Source organism: Myotis myotis, unplaced genomic scaffold (genome assembly GCF_014108235.1).
Source record: "Myotis myotis isolate mMyoMyo1 unplaced genomic scaffold, mMyoMyo1.p scaffold_m19_p_5, whole genome shotgun sequence".
Taxonomy (NCBI): Eukaryota; Metazoa; Chordata; class Mammalia; order Chiroptera; family Vespertilionidae; genus Myotis; species Myotis myotis.
The window spans coordinates 96,280,693-96,303,697 of record NW_023416357.1 but is presented as its reverse complement, the minus strand read 5'-3'; the positions used below and the strand labels follow the sequence as shown (position 1 = coordinate 96,303,697).

The 23,005-nt window shown below is 50.6% G+C and overlaps 2 protein-coding genes across 2 annotated transcripts in view; one reads left to right on the top strand and one right to left on the bottom strand.

Moving 5' to 3' along the window:
• Window positions 1–15,124, top strand: part of ABAT (4-aminobutyrate aminotransferase) — an 82,440-nt gene extending 67,316 nt beyond the window's left edge. Inside the window, exons 10-16 of the mRNA XM_036310112.1 lie at window positions 1,590–1,653; window positions 2,185–2,333; window positions 4,828–4,965; window positions 5,754–5,921; window positions 7,203–7,349; window positions 10,758–10,869; window positions 12,073–15,124. Coding sequence (XP_036166005.1) covers window positions 1,590–1,653; window positions 2,185–2,333; window positions 4,828–4,965; window positions 5,754–5,921; window positions 7,203–7,349; window positions 10,758–10,869; window positions 12,073–12,194 — 900 coding nt within the window. The 3' untranslated portion in view covers window positions 12,195–15,124. The remainder of the gene's footprint in view (window positions 1–1,589; window positions 1,654–2,184; window positions 2,334–4,827; window positions 4,966–5,753; window positions 5,922–7,202; window positions 7,350–10,757; window positions 10,870–12,072) is intronic.
• A 5,567-nt stretch (window positions 15,125–20,691) lies between these two features.
• TMEM186 (transmembrane protein 186) lies at window positions 20,692–22,958 on the bottom strand. Its single transcript, XM_036310951.1, has 2 exons — window positions 22,845–22,958; window positions 20,692–21,808 (listed from the first exon to the last, which is right to left on the bottom strand). The coding sequence occupies exons 1-2, from the start codon at window positions 22,929–22,931 to the stop codon at window positions 21,173–21,175; spliced, it is 723 nt and encodes a 240-aa protein (XP_036166844.1). The 5' UTR covers window positions 22,932–22,958; the 3' UTR covers window positions 20,692–21,172.
• Window positions 22,959–23,005: the final 47 nt, after the last annotated feature.

Here is a 23,005-nt window from a genome sequence, read left to right as displayed (position 1 = left end):
ATCTACAATATCCTGCAGCAAAAATCGTTAGAAAGGGCTTCTCTTTGCTTGGAAACACCCGTGCTATAATTTAGTGAAAACAGTGGAATATAAATTGTATGGACACTAAATAAATATACAGGAAATTACTACAAGAAATCCTGCTAACATGTTTATAATGGGATGCCTGTGGCTAGTGAGATTGCTTACTTCCGTTTTTTTTCTTTTGTGCCTTTTTAATTTTTTGTTACTAATCCCGCCTCTTGCTAGCAATAGATCCATACCATTCTCCATATTCATACAAACCTATGTAAACTTAAGCTCTTTGTTTTTTTCTCTCGGCCATTTTTTAAAATATATTTTTATTGATTTCAGTGAGGAAGAGAGAGAGATAGAAACATCAATGATGAGAGAGAATCATTGATTGGCTGCCTCCTGCGCGCTCCACACTGGGGATTGAGCCCACAACCTGGGCATGTGCCCTTGACCGGAATCAAACCCAGGTCTCTTCAGTCCACAGGCCAACGCTCTACCCACTGAGCCAAACCAGCTAGAACTCTCCTGGGCATTTTTTTTAAGAAATGGATTGTGGCCTATCTCTTTCTCATTTGATATCTGTGTGCATCCTAGTCCACCAATATTTTTGCATCTTATTCCTCCTGTTTAATCTGCAGCCAAAAAATGTGTGAAGATGTGTGTATATTATATTTATACAAAGGAACAAGAAAAAATGTTTCCTTACCAACAGGAAATGACAAGACAGTATACTGTAGTTTGTAGGAGGAAGTCTTAGAGCTTTTTCCTGGGGTCTCAGGTACCTGGTGGACGTCAGCCAGCCAAAGACCATCCTGTATCAAATTCCCAGAGACTAGGGGCCCCCATGGTTGCCTCTGCAGCATCCTCAGTAGTTCTACCTGAGTCAGCTAGAAACAGGTGGATTCCTGGCCAGGTGGAGGGTCAGGAAATGGCAGCTGTGCCATCCACTGGGGGCAGGGAGGGGACTGGGAGTTCAGGTGTCCCTCCTGAACACAGGGGCAGCCACCCTGGGGAGATGGGAAGGCGGGGGTCCTCCCTGCCCAGCCTCCCGCTCTGGCATGCATTCCCTGGGAGGTGCCCCGCTCAGCCTCACGTGGGAGGCACCTGTCCGCACCTGGCCCACCTGGTTGCTGTGGAAACCAGAGCAGGCTGGAGCGGGGAGAGAGCCTGTAGGAGCTGGAAGAGCCTGCAGACAGGGGTTGAAAACTCAGAAGCCCCAAGCAGCCCGGCAGGTAGTGGCAGGTGATGTAAAGGAGAAAGGCGGGCAGTGGGCCCTGGAGCAGTGCGCTCGCCCAGATGTTAGACTTGGGCTACAAAATGGGCCCAAATGGTGCAGAACTTAAGAGAAGACAGTTCAGATATATATGTGAAATCTCTTGGTTAAAATTCTTTGCATGTGGGCAAACCATCTGTTCCCTGGCTAGAGAAGTGGGGGTCCAGTTTGTGACTTTGGCTTCAGGAGGGTCACCCGGTTCTCCTGATAGACTTTGGTGCTCCCCCACACTCTCAGGAGCAACCACAGAGCCCCCCACTTCTCACAACCGTGACTGATGACTGCTACTTCTTGTTTCTAGGCCCCTGGCTGCCCCGACTACAGCATCCTCTCCTTCATGGGCGCGTTCCACGGGAGGACCATGGGTAAGGAGGTTCCCCTGGGATCCCCAGTGGCAGTTAGAGTAATAATAGCAGCAATGATATCAACAGCTGCCTTTGATCTCGCGTGGGCCGTTTTCCCACCTTATCTCACTGACGCACACTGCTCTGCAGAGGGGGAATTTTTATGGCCACTTTGCAGGTGGGGAAATCGAGGTGCAGCAAGGAGAGAAACATTCAAGTCCATCCAGCGGCAGAGCCAGGATTTGAACCTTTGTCTCTCTGCCTTCAAAGCCTGTGCTTAATCTGTGATGAATGAGAAAGCAACACGCACGCACACACATACACACGCATGCATACACATACACACGCACAAACATGCACACGCACACACACACACACACACGGTTCATGGGTTCTACTTCAGCTTCAGGCTGTTACAGGAACTGGGGTTCTGCAGGCAGCAGGCCTCCTGGGCATTTGAGGTCTTGACTTGAAATGCCCATCTCCTTTCTGAAGACCATTCACTGTGCTCCCCCAAACCAACCACTCTCTCCTGTTTTGTGTGGGAGCCAGGTTGCTTAGCGACCACACATTCCAAAGCTATTCACAAGATCGACATCCCTTCCTTCGACTGGCCCATCGCACCGTTCCCACGGCTGAAGTACCCTCTGGAGGAGTTTGTGAAGGAGAACCAGCAAGAAGAGGCCCGCTGCCTAGAAGAGGTAACAGGGGACCTTCCAGACCCTCCCACACCCCATCCCCGTACCCTCGACACCCCACGACCTCGCCTGGAGAAGAGGAAGAACGAGCTTACCTGGGCCTGAATGGGTCTCCCTGGGAGGGACATAGGGACCGAGAGGCCCCCTAGCCCAGTGTTTCATATCGGGGAAGTAATGGCACATTGATTTTGCCACCCAGCGTCCATCAGCCCACTCCTGGTACTAACTTCAGCATCACTCACATGTCTTTGGAGGTGAGCGTCAGTAACTAGACTAGAGAAAGTGAATTGATGGACAGAACAAGGGCAGCTCGTAGGAAAGGTGGCTGCACAGGATCCTCTGGTCCAGCGTTTGTCAGCCTTCTCCTGGATCCTGGTGCTGCTTTGGGAGCCTCCGGGGGCAGGGTGCCCCTGAGGACGTGTACCCCTGTTGTCTCCCCTTCAACCAGAGGAGCTCCTTTTGATCTGTCCCATGTATTGGGGTTCCATGTAAGACACTGGAAGGATGCTGTTGCTGGGGGAAATGGCTTTCGCTCTTGAGGTTGGGATTTGAGCTCAAATAAGGCCAGCCTCATAGGCACATCTTTCTTTAGTTAATGCCTACAGGCGGGAAGCGAAGTGCAGGGTGCTGGGTGTTTCGTGGTAAATAAAAGAGACAAGATAATGGAGTCCGGACACTGTCCAACAGGAAGGTGAGGCAAGCCACAGAGGTCATTACCACTTTCTCATAATCACGTTTTGTAAAAGTAAAAAGAAATGGATGAAATTAATTTCAGTAACATTTTATGGAACCCAATCCATCCAAAATAGTATCATGTCAAAATGTAACTAGTACTTACACATGACTGATGAGAGATTTTCTCTTCTTGGTGTGAAATCTTTGAAATCCTGTGAGTGTTTTACACTCAGACACGTCTCAGTTTGGACCAGTTAGCATGGCTCATGCCAGCAGCCACATGTGGCTGGCTCATGGCCATCTTACTGGAGAGTGCGGGGTAGTAGGAACCCCAGCTCCGAACAAATGAGAAAGTAACCCCGTGATGACAACTTGCAGACGGTTCTCTGAAAGCAGAGAGAAGCATCTCAGAGCTCCCTGGGGGACTGGTGGAGACCCAGCCTAAGTCACACCCTCCAAGCAGGAGGCTTTCCTTAGGGCTGCCTCAGAAAGCTTGTCCTTGTTATTCTAGCCAGGTGTACGGGTTAGTGCTTTTTAGTTCTGTGTAGTTATTAAGTTATGAGTAAAGTACCAAAATCACTACTCTTTATTATCTATAAGGTGATGCCCATATTAGAACAAGAATGTAAGAAATACAACCACTTAGAGCCAATCAGGGGCTTTCCGTACAACCCCGTCACTGTTAACAGATTTTTAAAAAAATCAATTTCAACTTTATTAACATAATTTACATACCATAAAATGCACTCATTTAAATGCCTAGTTCACCCTAGCCGGTTTTGCTCAGTGGATAGAGCGTCAGCCTGCGGACTGAAGGGTCCCAGGTTCAATTCCAGTCAAGGGCACGTACCTCGGTTGCAGGCTCAATCCTCCCAGCCCAGGCCCCAGTCAGGGGACATGTGGAAAGCAACCAATTGATGTGTCTCTCTCACAACGATGTTTCTCTCTGTCTTTCCCTCTCTCTTCCACTCTCCCTAAAAGTCAGTGGAAAATATATCCTCGGGTGAGGATTAACAACAACAAAATAATAATAATAATAATAATAATAATCACCTAGTTCAATATGTTTTGGCAAATAAATGTACTCAAGTAACCATTGTTCCAATCAAGGGCACTTTATCACCTGGGAAATGTCTTTGGATCAGTCGATCCAAATGTCTGAGGCGTCGATCCAGGACCCCCATCCCCACCCCTACCCTCTCTTTGCAACCACTGTTTGGATTTCTATCACTGTAGGTGAGTTTGGCCTCAGCTTTTTTTAAATATGTTTTTCTTGATTTTTAGAAAGAGAGGAAGGGAGAGGGATGAAGAGATAGAAACATCGATGAGAGAGAAACATCATTGATCAGCTGCCTCCTGCATGCCTCCCACTGAGGATCAAGCCCGCAACCCAGCATGTGCCCTGACTGGGAATCGAACTTGTAACCTCTTGGCTCCTGGGTCAACACTCAGCTTTTTAAACAAGTTTTCATCCCAGGTTCTGCACAGAAAGGGCTCTCCTACCAATAATAATAGTATAACAGCAACAACAATAGATTCTGCCAGCATGCCCATTGCTCAGATCGGGAAGTGAGGCTTCAGAAAGTTAAATAATTTGCTGCAGGTTAGCAGTCTGTATCCCGCAGGGGCTGGCCCAGTCCTCAGTAGGACACATCCCCTCCACATGTGTGGCTCTGAGTGGTATCGCAGTCTTCACCGAAGTGCACACAAAAGCATTTTCAACATAACTTCCAGGGGGGAGGCATGGGACCCCACATGCCCATTTGTGGGTGCTGCTCAGGAGCCCCCACGAGCCACTGTCACTTCCCGCTGTGGAATCCAGGTGGAGGATCTGATCGTGAAATATCGGAAAAAGAAGAGAACGGTGGCCGGGATCATCGTGGAGCCCATCCAGTCGGAGGGTGGAGACAACCACGCATCCGACGACTTCTTCCGGAAGCTGAGAGACATCTCCAGGAAGGTCAGTGCACGGGCCCAGGTTGGATGCACAGGCCATTTCCAGCCGGTTTCCCAGAGCAAAGGGTAGCTTTGGGGCCTTGTAAACGTCCGGGTGTTCAGAGGCTGCCTGTTGGCCTCACCGTAGAGAATCTGAGGGCAGGGAAAGGTCAGGGAATTCTTCCCTGAAATCGTTTTGCAAAGCCAGCGTCTGTCCAGCCTGCCCTCTTAGTCAGAGGCTTTCGTCATCAACAGATTCCAGGGAAGGCCGCAGCCTCCACCCTTTTCTTCCTAGAGACCCCACCTCACCCTTCACCCAGTGTGGCCCACATTCAACAGAGGCAACATGAACAGACTTTGTGTGAATACCGTGTTTATTTTAATGCCCTGGATGGACAAACGGCACATCCAACCAGCAAGTTCACAGCGAAGGTTAAATGCCAAGGCTCGATTTAAACACAAACACTAAGTAAATCACAGTCCTGGTGATGACAGCTGTTAGGGAAACAGGGCTGGCCCTGCTGTTGGGCCGCGTCTCCTCCTGAGAGGGTCGGCTTGCTCAGGACTGCAGCCAAGTGAGATGCCGCCGCGCTTTGGTCAGGGGATTCCATGTTCTGGTTGGTTCCAGCTCGGCAGCTGGAGGAACCCTGCAGACACAGCTCTGCTGGAACTGCCCACTTAAGCTGTTGTTTGGTTTTTCCAAGAACATGGCCATGGCTCGCACTTCAGAAAGCAAGGCCTCTCTGGCTGGATGAGGGGGCCGGAGGTTGGTCGATTGTGGGGGGTGTTTATTGCCCCCTCCTCTCTTTCCAGCATGGCTGTGCCTTCTTGGTGGATGAGGTCCAGACAGGAGGGGGCTGCACCGGCAAGTTCTGGGCCCACGAGCACTGGGGCTTGGATGACCCTGCGGATGTGATGACCTTCAGCAAGAAGATGATGACCGGGGGCTTCTTCCACAGGGAGGAGCTCAGGCCCAATGCCGTGAGTGCCCGCCCCTGCCCCTGCCCCCGCCCCCCACCACTACCCGCCCTCCGCACCCCCCTCTCCTTCCAGGGCAGGGAGGGAGGCGGCATTGCTTTCTCAGGGCTGCTCCTTTCTCTCAAACCAGGAACGGAGTGGACACTGACTGTGCCACAGAAGCTTTCTAAGGCCCAATTCTTGTCGATTTAATTCTCCAGTGATTATGATCACCCCTGCTCTCTCTGCTGGGCTGGCTGCCTATCAGTCCACTGTCAGTGTTCTAAATTTTCTGTGTTGGTAACTGCTGTGAACTGAGCATTTGCTCTATGCCTGACCCAGTTCTAAGCACCCTTCATGTACTTTTAGTCCTTACAACAATCCAACCAAATGGGTGTTATGTTTCTCTCCCATTTTACTAATGAGGAATCGGGCACAGGTGGGTTAAGTAAGCTGTCCAAGATCACACAGCCCATTAAGGGATAAAGTCAGGATTCAGACTCAGAGCCCTGCTCTTAACTACTACACTGTACTACCACGTGTAAATGTGGATTCTCACACACACACACACACACACACACACACACACACACAGTTATCAGGACCTTAGGATCCTTCCTTCCACCACTCCTGCATCGAGGATGCCTCATGCTCCAAAATGGCTCTGAAGCTCCAGCCATCACATCCCAATTCGACGCAGTAGAGAGGAGAAAGGAGGGAAGCACACAGTGACCCTCTCTTTATCTTTAGTGGCCTTCCCAGAACTCCCACAACACTTCTCTCTAACACTCTGACTCAGATCTGGTCACATGGCCACTCCTAACTGCAGGAGAGGCTGGGAAGCATGTTCTATATTGGCTGCGCTGACACCCTGAATAATTCATGGGGGAATAAACTGGGTGGTCTTTGAGGGCCAGACTGCCATCAATCCACTCGTGAGTCCACTACCTAGGAGCTATATCTTTTCTGGACAAATCACTTAACCTCTCAGATCCTCAGCTTCCTCCTCTATACAGTGAAGATTATATTAGGGGCCAACTATCTTGATTTCCCCAGGACTGAGGGATTTCCCTGCACGCAGAGGACTTGGCCTCCCTGGTTAGTTACACTAGTAGTCATACCTCCCCATGGGGTGGTTGTTGTGGAAAGAATTCAGTGAGACAGTGTGTGTTATCCTCCCCGGCCCTTAGTGGGTGCTCGCTGGCTTCGTTTCTCTCTTCTTACATGGGGACAAGGTGTCCGGGGGAAGTGGCCCCTGAGGGCGTGCCCGTGTGTGAACCTTTCCAACCCCCTGCCTCGTTCCAGCCGTACCGGATCTTTAACACCTGGCTGGGGGACCCGTGCAAGAACCTGCTGCTGGCCGAGGTCATCAATGTCATCAAGCGGGAGGACCTGCTGAAAAACGCAACCCATGCCGGGAAGGCCCTGCTCACGGGGCTGCTGGACCTCCAGGTACCCGCCCAGCGCGGCCCCACCCTAGCTCTCCCAGGACCCCACAGGCTCCCCACGTCCCGGGGCAGCCTCTGAGCCCTTCCTCACGGCATCCCACCCGCTCCCCGGCAGGTGCAGAGGCAGGAGCTCAGACACCACCCCGGTGCCAGGCAGGGTGCCAGATTTAGCCAATTACACGGGACGCCAGTTTCATTTGAAAAACGGCAACTCTTCTTTAGCATAAAAGTATACCCTATGCAACATTTAGGACATATACTAAAAGTTGTGAGTTGTTTATCTGAAATTCAAATGTAACGGGGCATCCTGTATTTCACCTGGCAACCCTAACTCAGAACAATTCAAACTTGAGAAAAAATGATTATCCTCACTTTCTGGATGAGAGCAGGGAGGTTTGGGAAGGTGAGCAGCAGCCAAGATGCCAGATTTTAAACTCAGATCTGCCCGATTGCAAAGACTCTGAAGTGTGGCTGTTAAGACAAGAATTCCTTTTTCTTTTCCAGGGTGGATTTGCATTTAAACTGAGGTTGGGCAGAAGCAGGTGCTAGGAAAAGCCTCTGCAATGGATCAGGCCCTTCCTTCCTGTGGGGGTGCTCCTTCCCCGTCCCCCGGTGGGGCAGGAGAAGTGGCCGGTGTCCTTTATCACCCTGGTTGATACCTGGGCCCTGCGTACAGATGTGGACGCAGCCAGGGCCCCGCCTGGTGGGGACTTGGCAGTTCTGGGCTGTCATGAACACGGCTGCTCCCTGTGCTGACCTGAGAACAGGGTTTCCCAAAGTGGTGTCAACTAATGGTCCATGGCCCCAACAGGAATCCCCAATTTGGGGTGCCGGTGAAAAAGGAAATTTTATTCAGTGCAAAACAGCTCAATTGTGATACAGCACAGCTGCGAGACAGCCCTGGAACCAGGCCCCTCTCCAGCTAGCGAGCTCAATGCCAGAGTGCTCTGGCCCATGCTGGCCAGCTGGAGAAACAGTCTTCAGTCCTCCACGGAAAGGGAAGGAAAGTGCGCTCCCAAAGCCAGAGGGAGCTGGCTTATATAGTCAGAAGTCCCTACCCCTGGTCCCTGATTGGTCTGTCCTAATGCAAATGAGGACTCCAAATCCTCCAAGTTTGATTGGTCCAAAAGGCATTGTCCTGATTGGTCAGAATAGAGCCACTCTTGTTGGTTGGAGCTGTGCAGCTCCAACTGGATGGGGAAGCCTCATTCTATTGGTTGAAATATGACTCCGGGAACTCCTTTGTATGGGCTGGCTCAGATGGCAGGAACACAGGGCAGGCGGGTAGTTCATTGCAGAGGCAGCTAGTTCAGTACAGGCTTCTCCCTGAAGTGCTCCTTACATGAGAAGCCCCTTTGCAGAAATGGCTGCTGCTGTGAGGGTTTTGTTTGTTTGGTTGGTTGGTTGTGTTATGTGTTTTTTCATTTGAGCCCAGTTAGCCACCAGAAGACCTTTCTCTCAGGGTCCACAGTGGTTCCATATGAAGGATGATACCACAAAAAAGGCTTCCATGGAACCATCCCAGAGCCAAGACTAACATCTCGCTTTTAGGAGCCCTGAGCTGGCTCATTTAAAGGGACAGGAGCACCCTGGCTGGTGTGGCTCAGTTGGGTGCTGGTTCAACTCCTGGTCAGGGCACATGCCCAGGTGGCGAGCTAGATCCCCAATCCCTGGTAGGGGGCATGCAGGAGGCAGCTGATGGATGTTACACACATCAATGTTTCTCTCTTCTCCCTTCTTCAATAAACTATTTTTTTAAAAATAAATTTTAAAAAATAAATAATAATAATAATATAATAAATAAAGGCATGGGAGCAGTTAGGCATCCTTGTCAGGGTCTTATAAAGCTACAGGCAAGAAAGATAAGATGACAGGGATGCCCTAAAATAATGAACTAGACAAGTGGGTGAGACAAAAGGATGCCTGTAGATATGAAGGCCTAGAGGCAACAAGCAAAGCCATACAGTGAGGAGGGGGTAGGGATTTCCACTCCTGCATTAATTAATCAAACAGTTACTATGCTCTAGTGTGAGAGAGAGAGAGAGAGAGAGAGAGAGAGAGAGAGAGAGAGAGAGAAGAGAGAGAAGGGGCCACAAAGTGGTGTCCAAATGGATGAGACCTTGTTCCCGCCTCCACACTCTGATGGGAGAGGAGAGTGTTGAAATCGCTGGCTTCCCGCCAGTCAGCAGTGCAGGGTGAATGGAGCTGGTGCTGGAGCAACTTCTGTGCCTCGTTTCCTCACCTGTGGAGACCAGAAGGGTCCTGCACCCGTGGAGTGGGGATTCAGGATCATGTGTGTAAGCGCCGAGCAGAGATCCCCGCACATGTACGGGGTCTTCGTTATCTCTGGAATATGACTTTCTTTCCAGTTCCTGACAAGGGGCTGTAACAAAACGGCACTTGTTCCCCATCTCTATCCCCAGTACCTGAAATTATGTTGGGTTATCCAAGGCCCGTTTGCTGCCCTTCACATGAACGATGGATGGTGGGCGAACCCCATTTTCTCATAAGGAATAAGATTCTTTCTTCTGGGTGACCGTATTCACTTCCTGGGGCTGTGTGAACAAATTACCAAAAACTGGTGGCTTCAAACTAGACTTTGTTTTCGTCATCTGGAAGCCAGAAGCCTGAAGTTGGGATACAGGCAGCACGGATTCCTGGAGGCGCTGAGGGAGAACCCATCCCAGGCCTCTGCGTGCATCTTGTGGTTGCGGCAACCGTGGTGTTCCTGGCTGGCATCTGCATCCCTCTCACCTCTCTTCTGTTCTCACATGGCATTCTCTCCTCTGTGTGTGACCAAATGTCCCTAAAGATGCCAATCATTGGATGTCGGGCCCACCCTAATCCAGTGGGACCTCACCTTCACCTCATTACATGAGCAAAGACCCTGTTTTCAAACAAGGTCACATTCCCAAGTTCTTAAGTCAACATAAATTTGGGGAGGGGCCACTATTCACCCCATTACAACTCCCAGCCTCAAAGCCTTGAGTGAGGAGGGTGAGCTCTTTTGCTTAGAAGAATCAGTCACCACTTTTCTAGAAGAATTTCTAATAAATAAAGATGGCTGGTATCCAAGTGCCAGGCTTTAAACCTCATCTCACTAAATTCTTACCACGGCACCTTGGGGTCAATAGCAGTCATGCCCGTCAGTGTACCGAAGAGGACACTGAGGCGCCGGCCACATAAAGGACGTGGCCAAGGCTGAACAGTGAGAAAGGGGTCAAGCCGGGGTTTGAACCCAGAACTGGATGTCTCCAGAGCCAGAGCTCCGAACCCCACAGTGGCCCTGCCAGTCCACGCAGAGGCCCAAAGGCCGGACCCTGGAGGAGGGGCATTTGAGGAACCACAGCCACGGAACCGGCTGGCACACAGGTGACAGGCGTTGATGCCAGCCTTGTTTCCCCCACTGCAGGCCCGGTACCCCCAGTTCATCAGCAGAGTGAGAGGACGAGGCACCTTCTGCTCCTTCGACGCTCCAGATGAACCCACACGGAATAAACTCATTTCAATAGCCAGAAGCAAAGGTAAGCAGGCCAGAGGGGAAGCCGGGCTTCGTTGGTGCCCAGGTCACCCTGGTATGGGGCAGGTGGTACACAGGACTAACAATACTCTGCATGTTATTCATTCACCAAGTATTCACTGAGAAGTCCGACACCAACCCTGGAGTCATGATGATGAACATGACCATAAGGGTCCCTTCCTTCAAGGAGCTTATAGTCCAGCAAGAAGGGTGGCATGAAAGAGACTATTTCAGAAACAACCAATTGTATTTATAAATCCTAGGAAAGAGGAAAGGGGCCTAAGAGAGTGAATAGCCGGGGGAAATGTCCAGAAAATCCGGGAAGGCTTCCTTGAGGAAGTGGCATTTTACCTGAAGCCTTGACGGATGGAAGGATTGGCCCAGTGAAGAAAGTCAGGAAGAGCATTCCGGGCAGAGGGGTAGACATGTACAATTAGCTGAGGTAGGATGGAGCTGGAGAGACCAAAAGAATGGGAGATGGTTAGGGTCCAATAGGCTAGAGGGAACAAAGCCGGGGAGGGGCTGCCAGGCCGCATCATGTCAGCCTGTGGACCAGGTTCAAGATTCTGGACTTTTTCCTAAGAGCCATGGGGGGCCATACGAGAGTTTTAAGCAGGGGGATATAGTGGTGAGATGAGCGCACCTACTATGTGTCGAGCATGGTGTCTTTCACTTGTACCATCATACGGAACCCCTGCACCAGCCCCGAAGGGCAGGATGATTTGCCTCCTCTTTAAAGGAGAAAGCTCAGTTTCAGAGACGCTAAGCAATCGAGACAAGGACACCCAGCATGTCAATGTGAAGCTGCCCTTTAAAATAAGCAGGTCTGTCCCTCCTCGGTGACAGCTCTGCCCACATGCCTGCTTCCGACCTGCCTCGCTTTCTCTGATGTACTTATTTCCTTTCTCCACTACACCGTGAGTCCCGGGAAGGCGAGGACTGACCTCAGGATTTCTCTATCTTTAGAGCCAGTTCAGGGGCAGCAGAGCAGGCATTCAAAGTGGGAGGGAGGGAGGGAGGGAGGAATGGATGAAGGAAGAGAGAAAGGGAGTAAAGATGGATGAGTGCATGGAGGGAAGGGTAGCCGGAAGCCCGGATCGATAGAATGGCTTGGGGGTTCCCCGTGTGTAAGCAAGCACCCTCCTGGCTCTCACAGCCGGGGACTCTGAGCCCAAGCTCCTAACTGACCTCCTGCCATTTCTTTCAGGTGTGGTGTTGGGAGGCTGTGGTGACAAATCCATCCGCTTCCGTCCCACTCTGGTCTTCAGGGATCACCACGCACACCTGTTCCTCAATATTTTCAGCGACATCTTAGCCGACTTCAAGTAAAGAAGCCATTTCCACTATGCTCTGAGAAAGCCCTGATCTCAGCAGTTGTCAAATTGATTAGTTTGCCTAATTCATGTTTTCACTTAAAGTATCCGAGGTGAATGCATAAGCTGGAGGGTGGTGTGTGGGAGGGGATGGTTTTGGTGGCTGGGGGGAGGGGAGAGGATGGAGGGACAGGTTTTGGTTTCCTCCCTGCAGAGCCAAGGGTGCCCATCGGATTAAGCCCAGAAATTCTGCTTGAGCCCCGGACAGAGTCTTAGGAAGGGCCGTGAGGGTCCTGGCCATGTATTTGCCCACCCTTGACCCCAACAACGTCTTTGAAGCCAGCAGGGGATGCTCCAGGGACTGGTGGCTGGGACTCCTGGGTTCCGGTCCCTCTCAAGTGCCATATTCTGTGATCAAGGACGCTGCTCCCTCACCCTGTGCAACAAACATGCTTGCCCCTCACCCAACCCCTGGAGCCCTGAGCGAGGCTGGCACAGTTCAGTGGAGGACAGGACAGTCACATGAAGGCAGGATTGTAGGGACATGAGGACTGAGCCAGGGAGGGTGGGGAGGGGCCTTCTGGCCTCTGCAGCTTTGGGCCACTCCTCCCAGGGCATCTGTGGATTCCTGTCCTGGACGGGGCTTTGGCGACTCCCCGAGTGGCATCCTGGATGGTCCGTCCTTACTTGCTTCCTTCATTCCCCCAAGCTCTCCCCCCTGTTAAATGTGAACCGAGGCCCCAGGAAACAAACCTGCAGCCTGAGCAGGGGGCACCCGGGGACACCCATGAGCTGCCGGGGCAGAAGCACCAGCCAGTCTCCAGGAGCCGGAGCCCAGGGCCTGGGACAAGGCACTGCCTCCTGTCTCCCAGGCCCCGGGGGCGGCTGCCTTTTGGACCCTCACCCCGGAGGCTCTTTCCCGCTTTGGCTCATCCACCTTTGCTCCACCGGCAGTTGCGGCACAGGCAGCCCGTTGCTCAAGTAGGCTTCTTCTCGAGGGGAGCATCATGAACCCAAGGCGCCGGAGCTCCGCACAGGGAAACAGGCTGTGGTTCAGGCGGTGTCCTTGTCCCTCCCCCTCCAAACCAGGGTTTTCCTGACACGTGTGGAGTCCCAGGCACATGGTCCTAAAGGCTTGACTGCACTGTGGCTGGGGCTCAGGGGACTCCGCTGAGGCTAGGCATTCTGGGAACTGACTGTTCACCGGCGCCTATAAAGAGCACCCGGTGGTCCTAGAGCAATGAGGGGCGGTCTCGTGGGGAGAGGGAGACAGTCTGCCTTGTATCCTGTCCCAAAGGAAGCCACTTGTCCCCGATGGTTTGGGAAGACAGGCAGAGCCAGGTTCTCCTCTCGGCACTTTGCTCTTCTAATAACTAACCATCCGGAGACTTGGTCAGCGACTGTCTTACAGACACGGCAGACCCGTGAGTTCCCGTTCACTTCGAATTCTTGCAGTTAGTGCTAATCCATTGCTTTAAAGGAGTTCTGCCGTGTTTAAGGCCATTTACGCTGCCGGCTAAATGGAGATGTATGCCCACCCCCCTCTGTGAGGTTTCACTCATTTGTATATTTGTTTATTCAATCATTCATTCATGAAACTTGCATTAAATACCTGCTCTGTCCCAGGCCCAGTTCTAACTACTAGGATTACAAATAAAGCATGGTCCCGGCCCTTAAGGGACTCACATCCCATAGTGGAAAACAGACTTTTAAACTGGTAATTAAAGCAGAGTGGCAAGTGCTGTAACAGAGGTATGTAGAGGAGCATCCGGAAATTGAAGGGAGGGCCCCAGTCCGTCTAAGGGTCAGCAGAGGTTTCAAGGAGAAAGTAATGTTTGAGCAGGGTTTTGCAGAGTGAGCAGGAGTTCACCAAAAAGCAAGGCAAGGAACAGTGTTGCAGAAAGGGAACGGCATGTGCAGAGACCTACCAGTTCACAGTCCCACACCTTTCACTGGGGATCCAGATTCCACAGGCAGTAGCCCAGGATTCAAGACCTTACTGAACAAGAAAAATGCATACCAAACCACAATTCATTTTTTGGCACGAGTGTGATTTGTCCTGAGAATTTCAGCACTGGATGCAAACCTACAATAAGATTCCCGGAGTCCAGAAGGTTTTTGAGCTAAGGCACAGTCAGAAACTTGCCTCTCCTTGGTGGAGAGAGTGGCTTCAGTATTATGTTCTCTTCCCAGAGGGCACTGACAGAAAAATGAAACCACTTTATCTAGAAAGTCATTTCCAGACTTATCCACCTCTACCAAGGGAAGTTATTCTCATAAAACTTTTTAAGCCATTTATCGAGTTCTTGTTGGCTCAGGGCCTAAAGAGTTCTGAAGACATCTGCTTTTGGGGGTGGGGAGATGGGTGGAAGGATTTCAAGGAAAAGAATTCCCGACAGAGCCCAAGATGGTAGGATCCTGGGGGAGGTTGTGAAAACTCAGGGTGGGGGTGCAGTGAACAGGTTTCCAGGTAGGGCAGGGTCCAGGGAGAAGGACTTCTGTGGCCAAGGGGCTGGGAAGGGTCCATCTTACATCAGTGCCATAGAGTTTAGTAAGTGTCCCTAGCAAATCTCGTCACTTTTACAGAAAACAAGGTCCAGTAATAGCAAGTCTTAGTACATCCTCCTTTTTATTATAAATGGGCATTTTTTTATAATTTTTACTGACACTCAGTAACCATGCAAAATTGTGCACATTTAGTATATCTATACGTAGCTATCTATCTATCTGTTAGCTCATGGTACCATAGCTAGGGAGCATCGCCGACCTGCGCATACAAAGTGATCTTGTTTACAGTATCCTGTTGACAGTGCCAATAAATGATAAAGAAATTAACATGTCATAATGTAACTGACGACCATATGCACAATTCCATTCATTAAATGTTTCCTGTGTTAATCAGTCTTGTTAAATTTAAAAAAATATATTTATAATGGAAACATCAGAGTAAATGTGGCCTTTTTGTTTGGAAATGGTTTCAAGTAATTATTTGGCAAGTACTTTTTTAAAAAAATGATTTGAGGGAGAGGGAGAGGGAGAGAAACACATCAGTGTGAGAGAGTAACATTGCCTCCCACATGTGCTCCAGCTGGGGACTGAAATTGAAACCTGGGTATGTGCCCTGACCAGAAATCAAACTTGTGAGCCTCTGGTGCACGGGACAACGTTCCAGCCAAATGAGCCACGCCGGCCAGGGCTTGGCAAGTATTTATTAAGCACCTATTATATACCTCTCAGGGAACATTCTACTGTATAAGTCTGCATTGGATTTGGGAAGCACTGTGAGGCCATTAATGTCAGGGTCCATCAAGGACAGACCAGGCGATAGGGATGGACAAGGTGTGGTCCTTACCCTCAGCTCACCTTCTAGTGGGGCAAAGGTCACAGCAACCCAGCGTAAGGACTGGGGTACAGGAAGACCCTAGATGCTGTCCACGCACAAAGGACAGACCCTAAGTTGGGGTGGAATCGGGGCTCCTGAGCTTCCTCTTCAAGGCTGAGCAGGAACTGCTCCAGGACTCAGAGGAGGGGAAGTATTCCAGATCCAGAGAATAGCTCACTGCAGGCACAAAGGTAGGGTGAGGCAGAGGTGCTTCTATGTTGTGCAGCATCACCGGATCACAAAGGGAGGGATGCAGGACAGTCCGGAGACGAGGCCAGAGAATGGGCAGGGCCCAGATCAGCGGGCCTCTGTGCTGTGCTGAGGGGCAGGGCCTCCCACGCAGCGACGGAGCCGCTGCAGGTCTGGAGCAGGGGGATATTCCGATGTGCATTTTAGGAAGACTTTCCTGCGTGTTCACCGTGACAGACAGGGCGGGGAGACTGGCCAGGGGCCTGTCACAATCAAGAGGACCTGGTGGTCTAATAGGACAATAATGGGATGGATGGAGGGGGAGAGAGAAGCACAGGATCCAAAACACACAGGACAGTGACTCTCAACACTGGATGCACTTTAGAGTCACCCTAAAGAGCTGCTCAAACAACCCTAATGCTTGGGCCCCACCCAGACCAAATACATCCGATTCTCTCCAGGCCGATTGGGGGTTAAGCTGATGACTGACTGGAATCGACGGGAGGCCCAGAGAGAGGCTTAGGAAGCACCTGTGAGCTGGATCTTCACCCTCCTGGTGTCCTGACCTGGAGGCAGGGAGTGTGGGCTGTCTCACTTCCGCTCCCAGCTGTCTCCGTGGCCCTCCATCGTCCTTTTTCTCACCTGTAACATGCATGGTTTGGACGACATGATTTCCAAGGTTTCCCTCAGCTCGGACATCTGACACGTCTATGAAACAATTGACTTGGAAGGCAGTATCTACCATTAAGTAGATTTTCAAAATACACATAGTGATAAGTATCATTTGTTGAACATCTGCAATGTGCAAGCATATTCTGGCACTTTATAATTTTCACAACAAACCCATGAGCTGTGTATTTATGTGCCTACTTTTAATCTGAGGAAACTGAAGCTCAGAGAGGTTAGGGGAGCCTACCCAACATCACACAGCTTGGAAGCCAGGATACACACAGATGGATGAAAGATGACGTGTGCAATCAAGTATGTGTGTTTGTGTGTACACGCACGCAGTCAGCCTGGGATTGGTGGAGGATAGGGACTACCAAGGACCCAATGGCCTTTCTCACAGCTGCTCTGACCACCGGCCTTGGAGCATGAACTTGAACTGATCAGCCTGGTGTGAGATCCTAAACCTAATACAGTCCCTAAGGCAGGTGGGTGGAAGGTGGCAGGACCTCAAGGTCAAATACTATCTGTTTTCTATTTTCTATACTCCTTCCCCACTGGGGAGGCAGGACAGGCAGTAGAATGACCCAACTCTGCTGCTCTCTAGCAGGGGTGACCTTGACCAAGTCATTTCACCTCTCAGAGCCTCATCTGCAAGTAGAGGTTGGTAACCGTAATGCCAGCTAACACTTACCGACCACTTCTTTGGACCAACAGCTATTTTAAGTGCTTTTCATGTAATAAGCCAGTCTCTTCAACCACCCTACGGTAAGTGAGTGCTTTTATTATCATTGCTTCATAGTAAAGAAACCAAGGCACAAACAGACTGTGTAACTGGCCCCAGTCACAGCTAGAAAGCGCCTGGACTGGGATTCAAGCAGACAAGACGTCTTGCTTCAAAGCCAGAAGCTTCACCCTAAATCTACTGCCTCTCTGGCTCTCCAACTTGAGCAGTTGCTGGGAGGATTAAGTAAAATCGTGTGATAATCGCCTGGCGTATAGTAGGTGCGTAATACATGGTACTTCCTTTCGCCATTTCGTCTCTGTAAATAGTGTCGTGCACAGGGCTCCAAACAACGTATTCCTGTCCGAGTTAAGTTCCTTATTTGTAAATATTAAATCTACTTTCCAACACAGGTAAACTCAACCAAATCCTGGAATACATTCCAACTGTTAATAAGTAAAACGGATGTTTTGTCACTGGAGTTGGTACAAACAAGGCCAGATGGTATCGGCCCTGCTTGATTAACTCTCATCAGGCAAGATTTTACAGTTGAATGCTGCAGGATCCAAACAAGGCCATAAAAGTTGGACTCTGCCTGGGGGTCAAAGGGGACTTTGCTTTCCATTTGGGGACTCAAGTCCTGAAGTCATAAAGCAGCAAAAAAAAAAAAAAAGTTCCAAACTTAGTTATTTGGGCAATTCACCGCAGGCTAGCCCGCGAGCACTAAGCACGCCTGGTCTATTCTGGGGGTGCATTAAACATGGTCATTTAACAATGGGCCAGGGAGGGCCCTCCGGCCCTACAACAAGGTCTCATTTTTGGACTACAGCTCTCAGCTGTGCACAATGTGAACATCCCTTCTAAAGCCGACCCCACCCAGGTCTGGAGGACCCTGTCTTAGTAAACTCGGCTGCTATACCTGGACGGCCTAAACAGCAAACATTGTCTTCTCACATTCTGGGGGCTGGAGGTCCATGTTCAGATTCTTTTTTTTATATGATTCTTTTTTTAAATATATTTTTATTGATTTCAGAGAGGAAGGAAAAGGAAGAAACATCAATGAGAGAGAATCATTGATCGGCTGCCTCCTGCATGCCCCCTACTGGGGATCGAGCCTGCAACCCAGGCATGTGCCCTTGACTGAAATCAAACCTGGGACCCTTCGGTCCGCAGGCCTATCCACTGAGCCAAACCGGCCAGGGCCATGGTCAGATTCTTGCTGAAGGCATTCTTCCTGGTTATGTCCTTACATGGCCTTCCTTAGTGCAGTCTAGTCCTCTTCTTATCAGGACATTAACCCCATCACGAGGGCCCCACCCTCAAGACCTCATCTAGCCCTAGTCACCTCCCAAAGGCCCCCGCTCCGAACACCATCACACTGGGGGTTATGGTTTCAACATATGAATTTTAGGGACAACTCAGTCCATAGCAACTACCATAAGAAAACGGACATGCTACAGACCACCCCTTCCCTGCATCTAAATTATATACTAGTACAGCCCAGGGGTCGGATGGAGGGGCACAAAGTCCACACAGTTCTCAGGTGACAGGAAGGAAAGCCAGGCTACGAGGGACAAACACAGGCACAGCCCACTGACACTGCCAATGAGTGACTGTTTCCTACAATCCGCTCAGCCCTCAAGTCCAGGGTGGGAATTCATGGTTGAGGAACTTTCCTACCTAGAAAGCTGACGTGAGGAGGAAGGGATGGAAGAAAAGACTGTGTTTATCACAGCATTTGTTCTTTATTAAGACAGATGACGTGCTCATTAGGAACATTTAAATACTAGGTTATACAGTTGAAAGCGGAAGTCTTCCCTTCGTTTCACCCCCTCTCCCCCACTCCCTGTCCTCTCCCCAGAGGTAATCACTGTTAACAACGTGGAATGTTTGCATTTTTTAACACAAATATGGCCACACAAAACTACATTGTTCTGTGACTTATTTTTTCCATGTAATGCTACCCCATGGTTACCATTTCCACATCAGCAGATATACTAGTACTAGCTCAACCTCACTTTTTTTTTTTAATTGATTTTAGAGGAAGGCAGAGAGAAACATCAATTAGTTGCCTCCCACACATGCCCCAACAGGGGACTGAACCCCCAACCTGGGTATGTGCCCTGACTGGGAATCAAACCCACCTTTTGGTGTACAGGTGACACTCCAAGCCACAGCAGACCAGGGCTCCACCTCACTCCTGTGAAGGACCATGTAACATCCCACAGTATAGATCTACCAACTGTTTTTTTAAATTTTATTTTTCAATTACAGTTTACCAACATTTATTTAACCTTGTTGCCTACTAATGGAAATTTAGCTTACTTCCAGTTTTTGCTGGTGCTATGGTTTTGTCGGTTTTGCTATTAGAAACGTTCAGTGAACATCCTCATACATATGCTTGGGTATTCCTATTAGATTACTATTTTGGAATTACTGTCAAAGAGGGTAATCACCAGTATAGCCACCACCTGAATCTAAAGCCCACTTCCATTTTCAACAAAAACACAGGTTTTTTGTTGTTGTTTTTAAAATATATTTTATTGATTTTTTTTTATTTTTTTACAGAGAGGAAGGGAGAGGGAGAGGGATAGAGAGTGAGAAACATCCATCAGCTGCCTCCTGCACACTCCCTACTGGGGATGTGCCCGCAACCAAGGTACATGCCCTTGACCAGAATCAAACCTGGGACCATTCAATCCGCAGGCTGGTGCTCTATCCACTGAGCCAAACCGGTTAGGGCTGCTGCACAGTTTTGGAGAAGGGTAAACCCCATACAATAATTTTCAGAACTTGGGGTGCCTTGGAATTACCTGGGAAGCATAAAAATGCAGGTATCCAGCTTCTACCAGAACCTACAAGGGTTAAGAGCCAAGAACTGGCTCTTAACAGACACTTCTGGCCATTATCCAACTGAGCACAGTCTTAGTTGATGGTGATTTGGGGTTTTCTTGGACAGCTCCTAGGTGCTGCCCTACAGGTGTAGTAGAAGTCCTAACCTAATTCCCACTGTCACGTGATCTGTGGTTTTAGGTCAGGAATAAAGGCAAGGGTAATGCTTTTGCTCTGTGTGCCCTCTGCTGGTACTGTGTGAGCGGACCAGGCACCGAAGTGGAAGTTCTTTCACGCCCAGGCTGGTGAGAATCCAGGCTCTCACCTCCCAGTGTGGTGGGACCCCAGGCAGCGACTGTCAACCCACGCTGCATGAGAACCAACTGGGGGACCTGGTCATGGGCCTGGGTAACATATCTTTAAAAATCTCTCCAGGTGATCCTGCACAGGGAGCCAGGGTTTGAGAACCTATTTTTCAGGCAAAAAATTGGCCCAGGAACACGAAGTCCACAGAGGCATCTGAGGTGAGAGCCCTAGCCCTCGGGGTAGGGAAGAGTCTTGGCAGGTGTGCTGTGCTTGCTTGGATGACACTCCCGCCCCAGGTGTGCAGTTACCATCCGGCAGGACAAAATGACCCACATCTAGGCTTCACCCCAGTCCCATCTGCTGCTGGGACCACCATGCCATCACCTTTGAACTAACAATGTTTGCTCTTGCCTGTTGAGTTTGCAACGCAGCTGACATTTATTGTTTATTCTCACACCCACCCAATGAGACAGGCAGGATTTTCCATGTTACAAATGTGAAAAACAAGGCCCAGAGAGACTCCGTTACCTGGCCCAGGACAGGGAGTTAAGTCTTCTGACCCCAAATCCAGTGTTACCCCTCCACACCATCTCCCCAATTCACAGAGTGAACTGGGCAGAGCTTCTTCCAAGAACTGGCTCTGAACAGACACTTCTGGCCATTATCCAACTGAATGCCATGCACAAGTGTGGTAAGAATTTGCACTAAGGCCTCTTTCCTAAGCTGTTATTAGCATCCGCCTCATGAATTTCTTCATCCCAACAGTCAAGTTTCCCAGGGGGCCTGGCAAAGTCTCCAGCTGTCAGGTCCCCTTCTTTAGCCTCACCCACATGCTCAGCCTTCGGTCGGAGATCCAGGTGGCCCAGGGCAACCCAGAAGCCCAGCCCCCAATCGTTCACTTGAGCGTGTCCAGCATCCCAAACACCTGTGTGAAACGCTCTCTGTCCAGGATGCGTCCATAGCGCAGGGTGAGGTAGAAGGTCTGCTTCCCACTGTACTGCTGGATCCTCACGAAAATCTCCTGGGGCCGGTCCTGGGTTTCTGTCATAGGTATCACTTCGGCCACCGGGCAGTAGGAGTCCTGCCGCCAGCCCCAGAAGGTCAGGTGGGCCACCCGCAGCACGGTGCCTGACTCGTTCACGTACAGGATGCCCACCAGCCTCCGGAAGAAATAGCTCATCCAGTACAGCATGGCCAGGGCGAAGCCAGCGATCCCACCCATGAGACACAGGTTGTCGAAAGTCAGGAGGCCCTGGGAGTACCAGTAAAAGCCAGGCGGCAGGGCCAGCACCGTCAGGGCTGTCTGTGCCACCTTCAGCTTAGACACGTACCCAAAGGCTCTGATGGCATCGAACCGGTAGATCATCTGGAATTTCTCTGTCTCTGTGCCTGGTGGTTTCTCCTTCGAGGTGGGTGACCTGCTCCCCATCCACCTCCTAAAATCCTGCCCATCGCAGCACTGCAGTCCGTAGAGAGGCCTTCTCCACACAGCCGGCCCTGGCAACCGCAGCACAGCTCGGAGGAGGGCAGCCTGGAAGGGAGACAAGAGACCATTTCTCTCAAAGAACTCAGCCACATGCTCGTCACACAGTGAACACCAGCAAAGCATTTACATGGAGGCTCCCGACAATCTTATGAGGTTGCCATTATCACCATGGAGGGGAAGGGAACGCCAGGTGCTTTACCTCGTGTGATCTCACAAAAGCTGTCTGAAATAGGAACCTCTTTACCACTAAGGAAACTAAAACCAGAGAAGGTAAGAAATTCACCCAAAGACACACAGCCAGTGAGCAGGGCAGCGTCTGACTCTCACACGGGTCCTCTTTCCTCCAGGCAGGTCAAGTTACAGGAAGGAGGCGCAGTCTTCATTCAGTTAACAAGGACCCAGAGAGAGCCAGCTGTGGGCTGGGCACTGGATCCCTAAGGCTGGCTGGACATCTCCCCAAGCAGGAAACTAAACAATCACTCACCCAGTGGAGAACAAATCCGTTAGATATTTAGCACAATAACTTTCAGAGTCTCTATCAGATTAAGCATCATCTGGGTGCTAAAGGGGGCGTGTTTTCTTCGCCGAGTTAGGGGGCGGGGGGCGAGTGGAGGAGGAGAAGGGATGAAGGCGCCGAGCAGAAGCACAGGGATCCTATCAGGCGCACCGTTCCACCCCTTGGGCAGTGCATTGAAAGATGCGTTCGGTTCTGCAACCAGATCTGGGTTCCAATCCTGACTCCTAAAGCCGCCAGCTGTGGAACTGGGGCAAGTTGCTCCACCTCTCTGAGCCTCAGTTTCCTCACCTTCCAAATGGGGATTCAGAATATACTGACTGAGACGTGGTTCTAAAGCCCTCCAGAGCACTGGCTGGACTTGATGCAGGGCGAGTGCTCAGTGAGTTTTAGTGTCGCTGGTGACGCACGTGACCTGGGCGCAGAGGAAGCCGGGGAATAACAAAGCGTAACCCACGCTGTGTAACCCACGCTAAGGTCTCTCCCGCGCACGCTGCGAATCACAGGCCTGACCCGGACCCCAAAAGCACATCGCCTCCCTCAGTCCCCCACCTTCCGCATCCTTACCATGGCCCGTCGGAGCCTCCAAATCGCACCTGCAGCCGGATCCCAAAAGGCGCATGCTCGGCCGGAAGGGGCCTGTGTGCGGAACATTGCATTCTGGGATCTGTAGTCCGGATGGAACCGCAGACGCCAGCCCCGGGCGTGCTGGGAGTGGATTCTCCTCC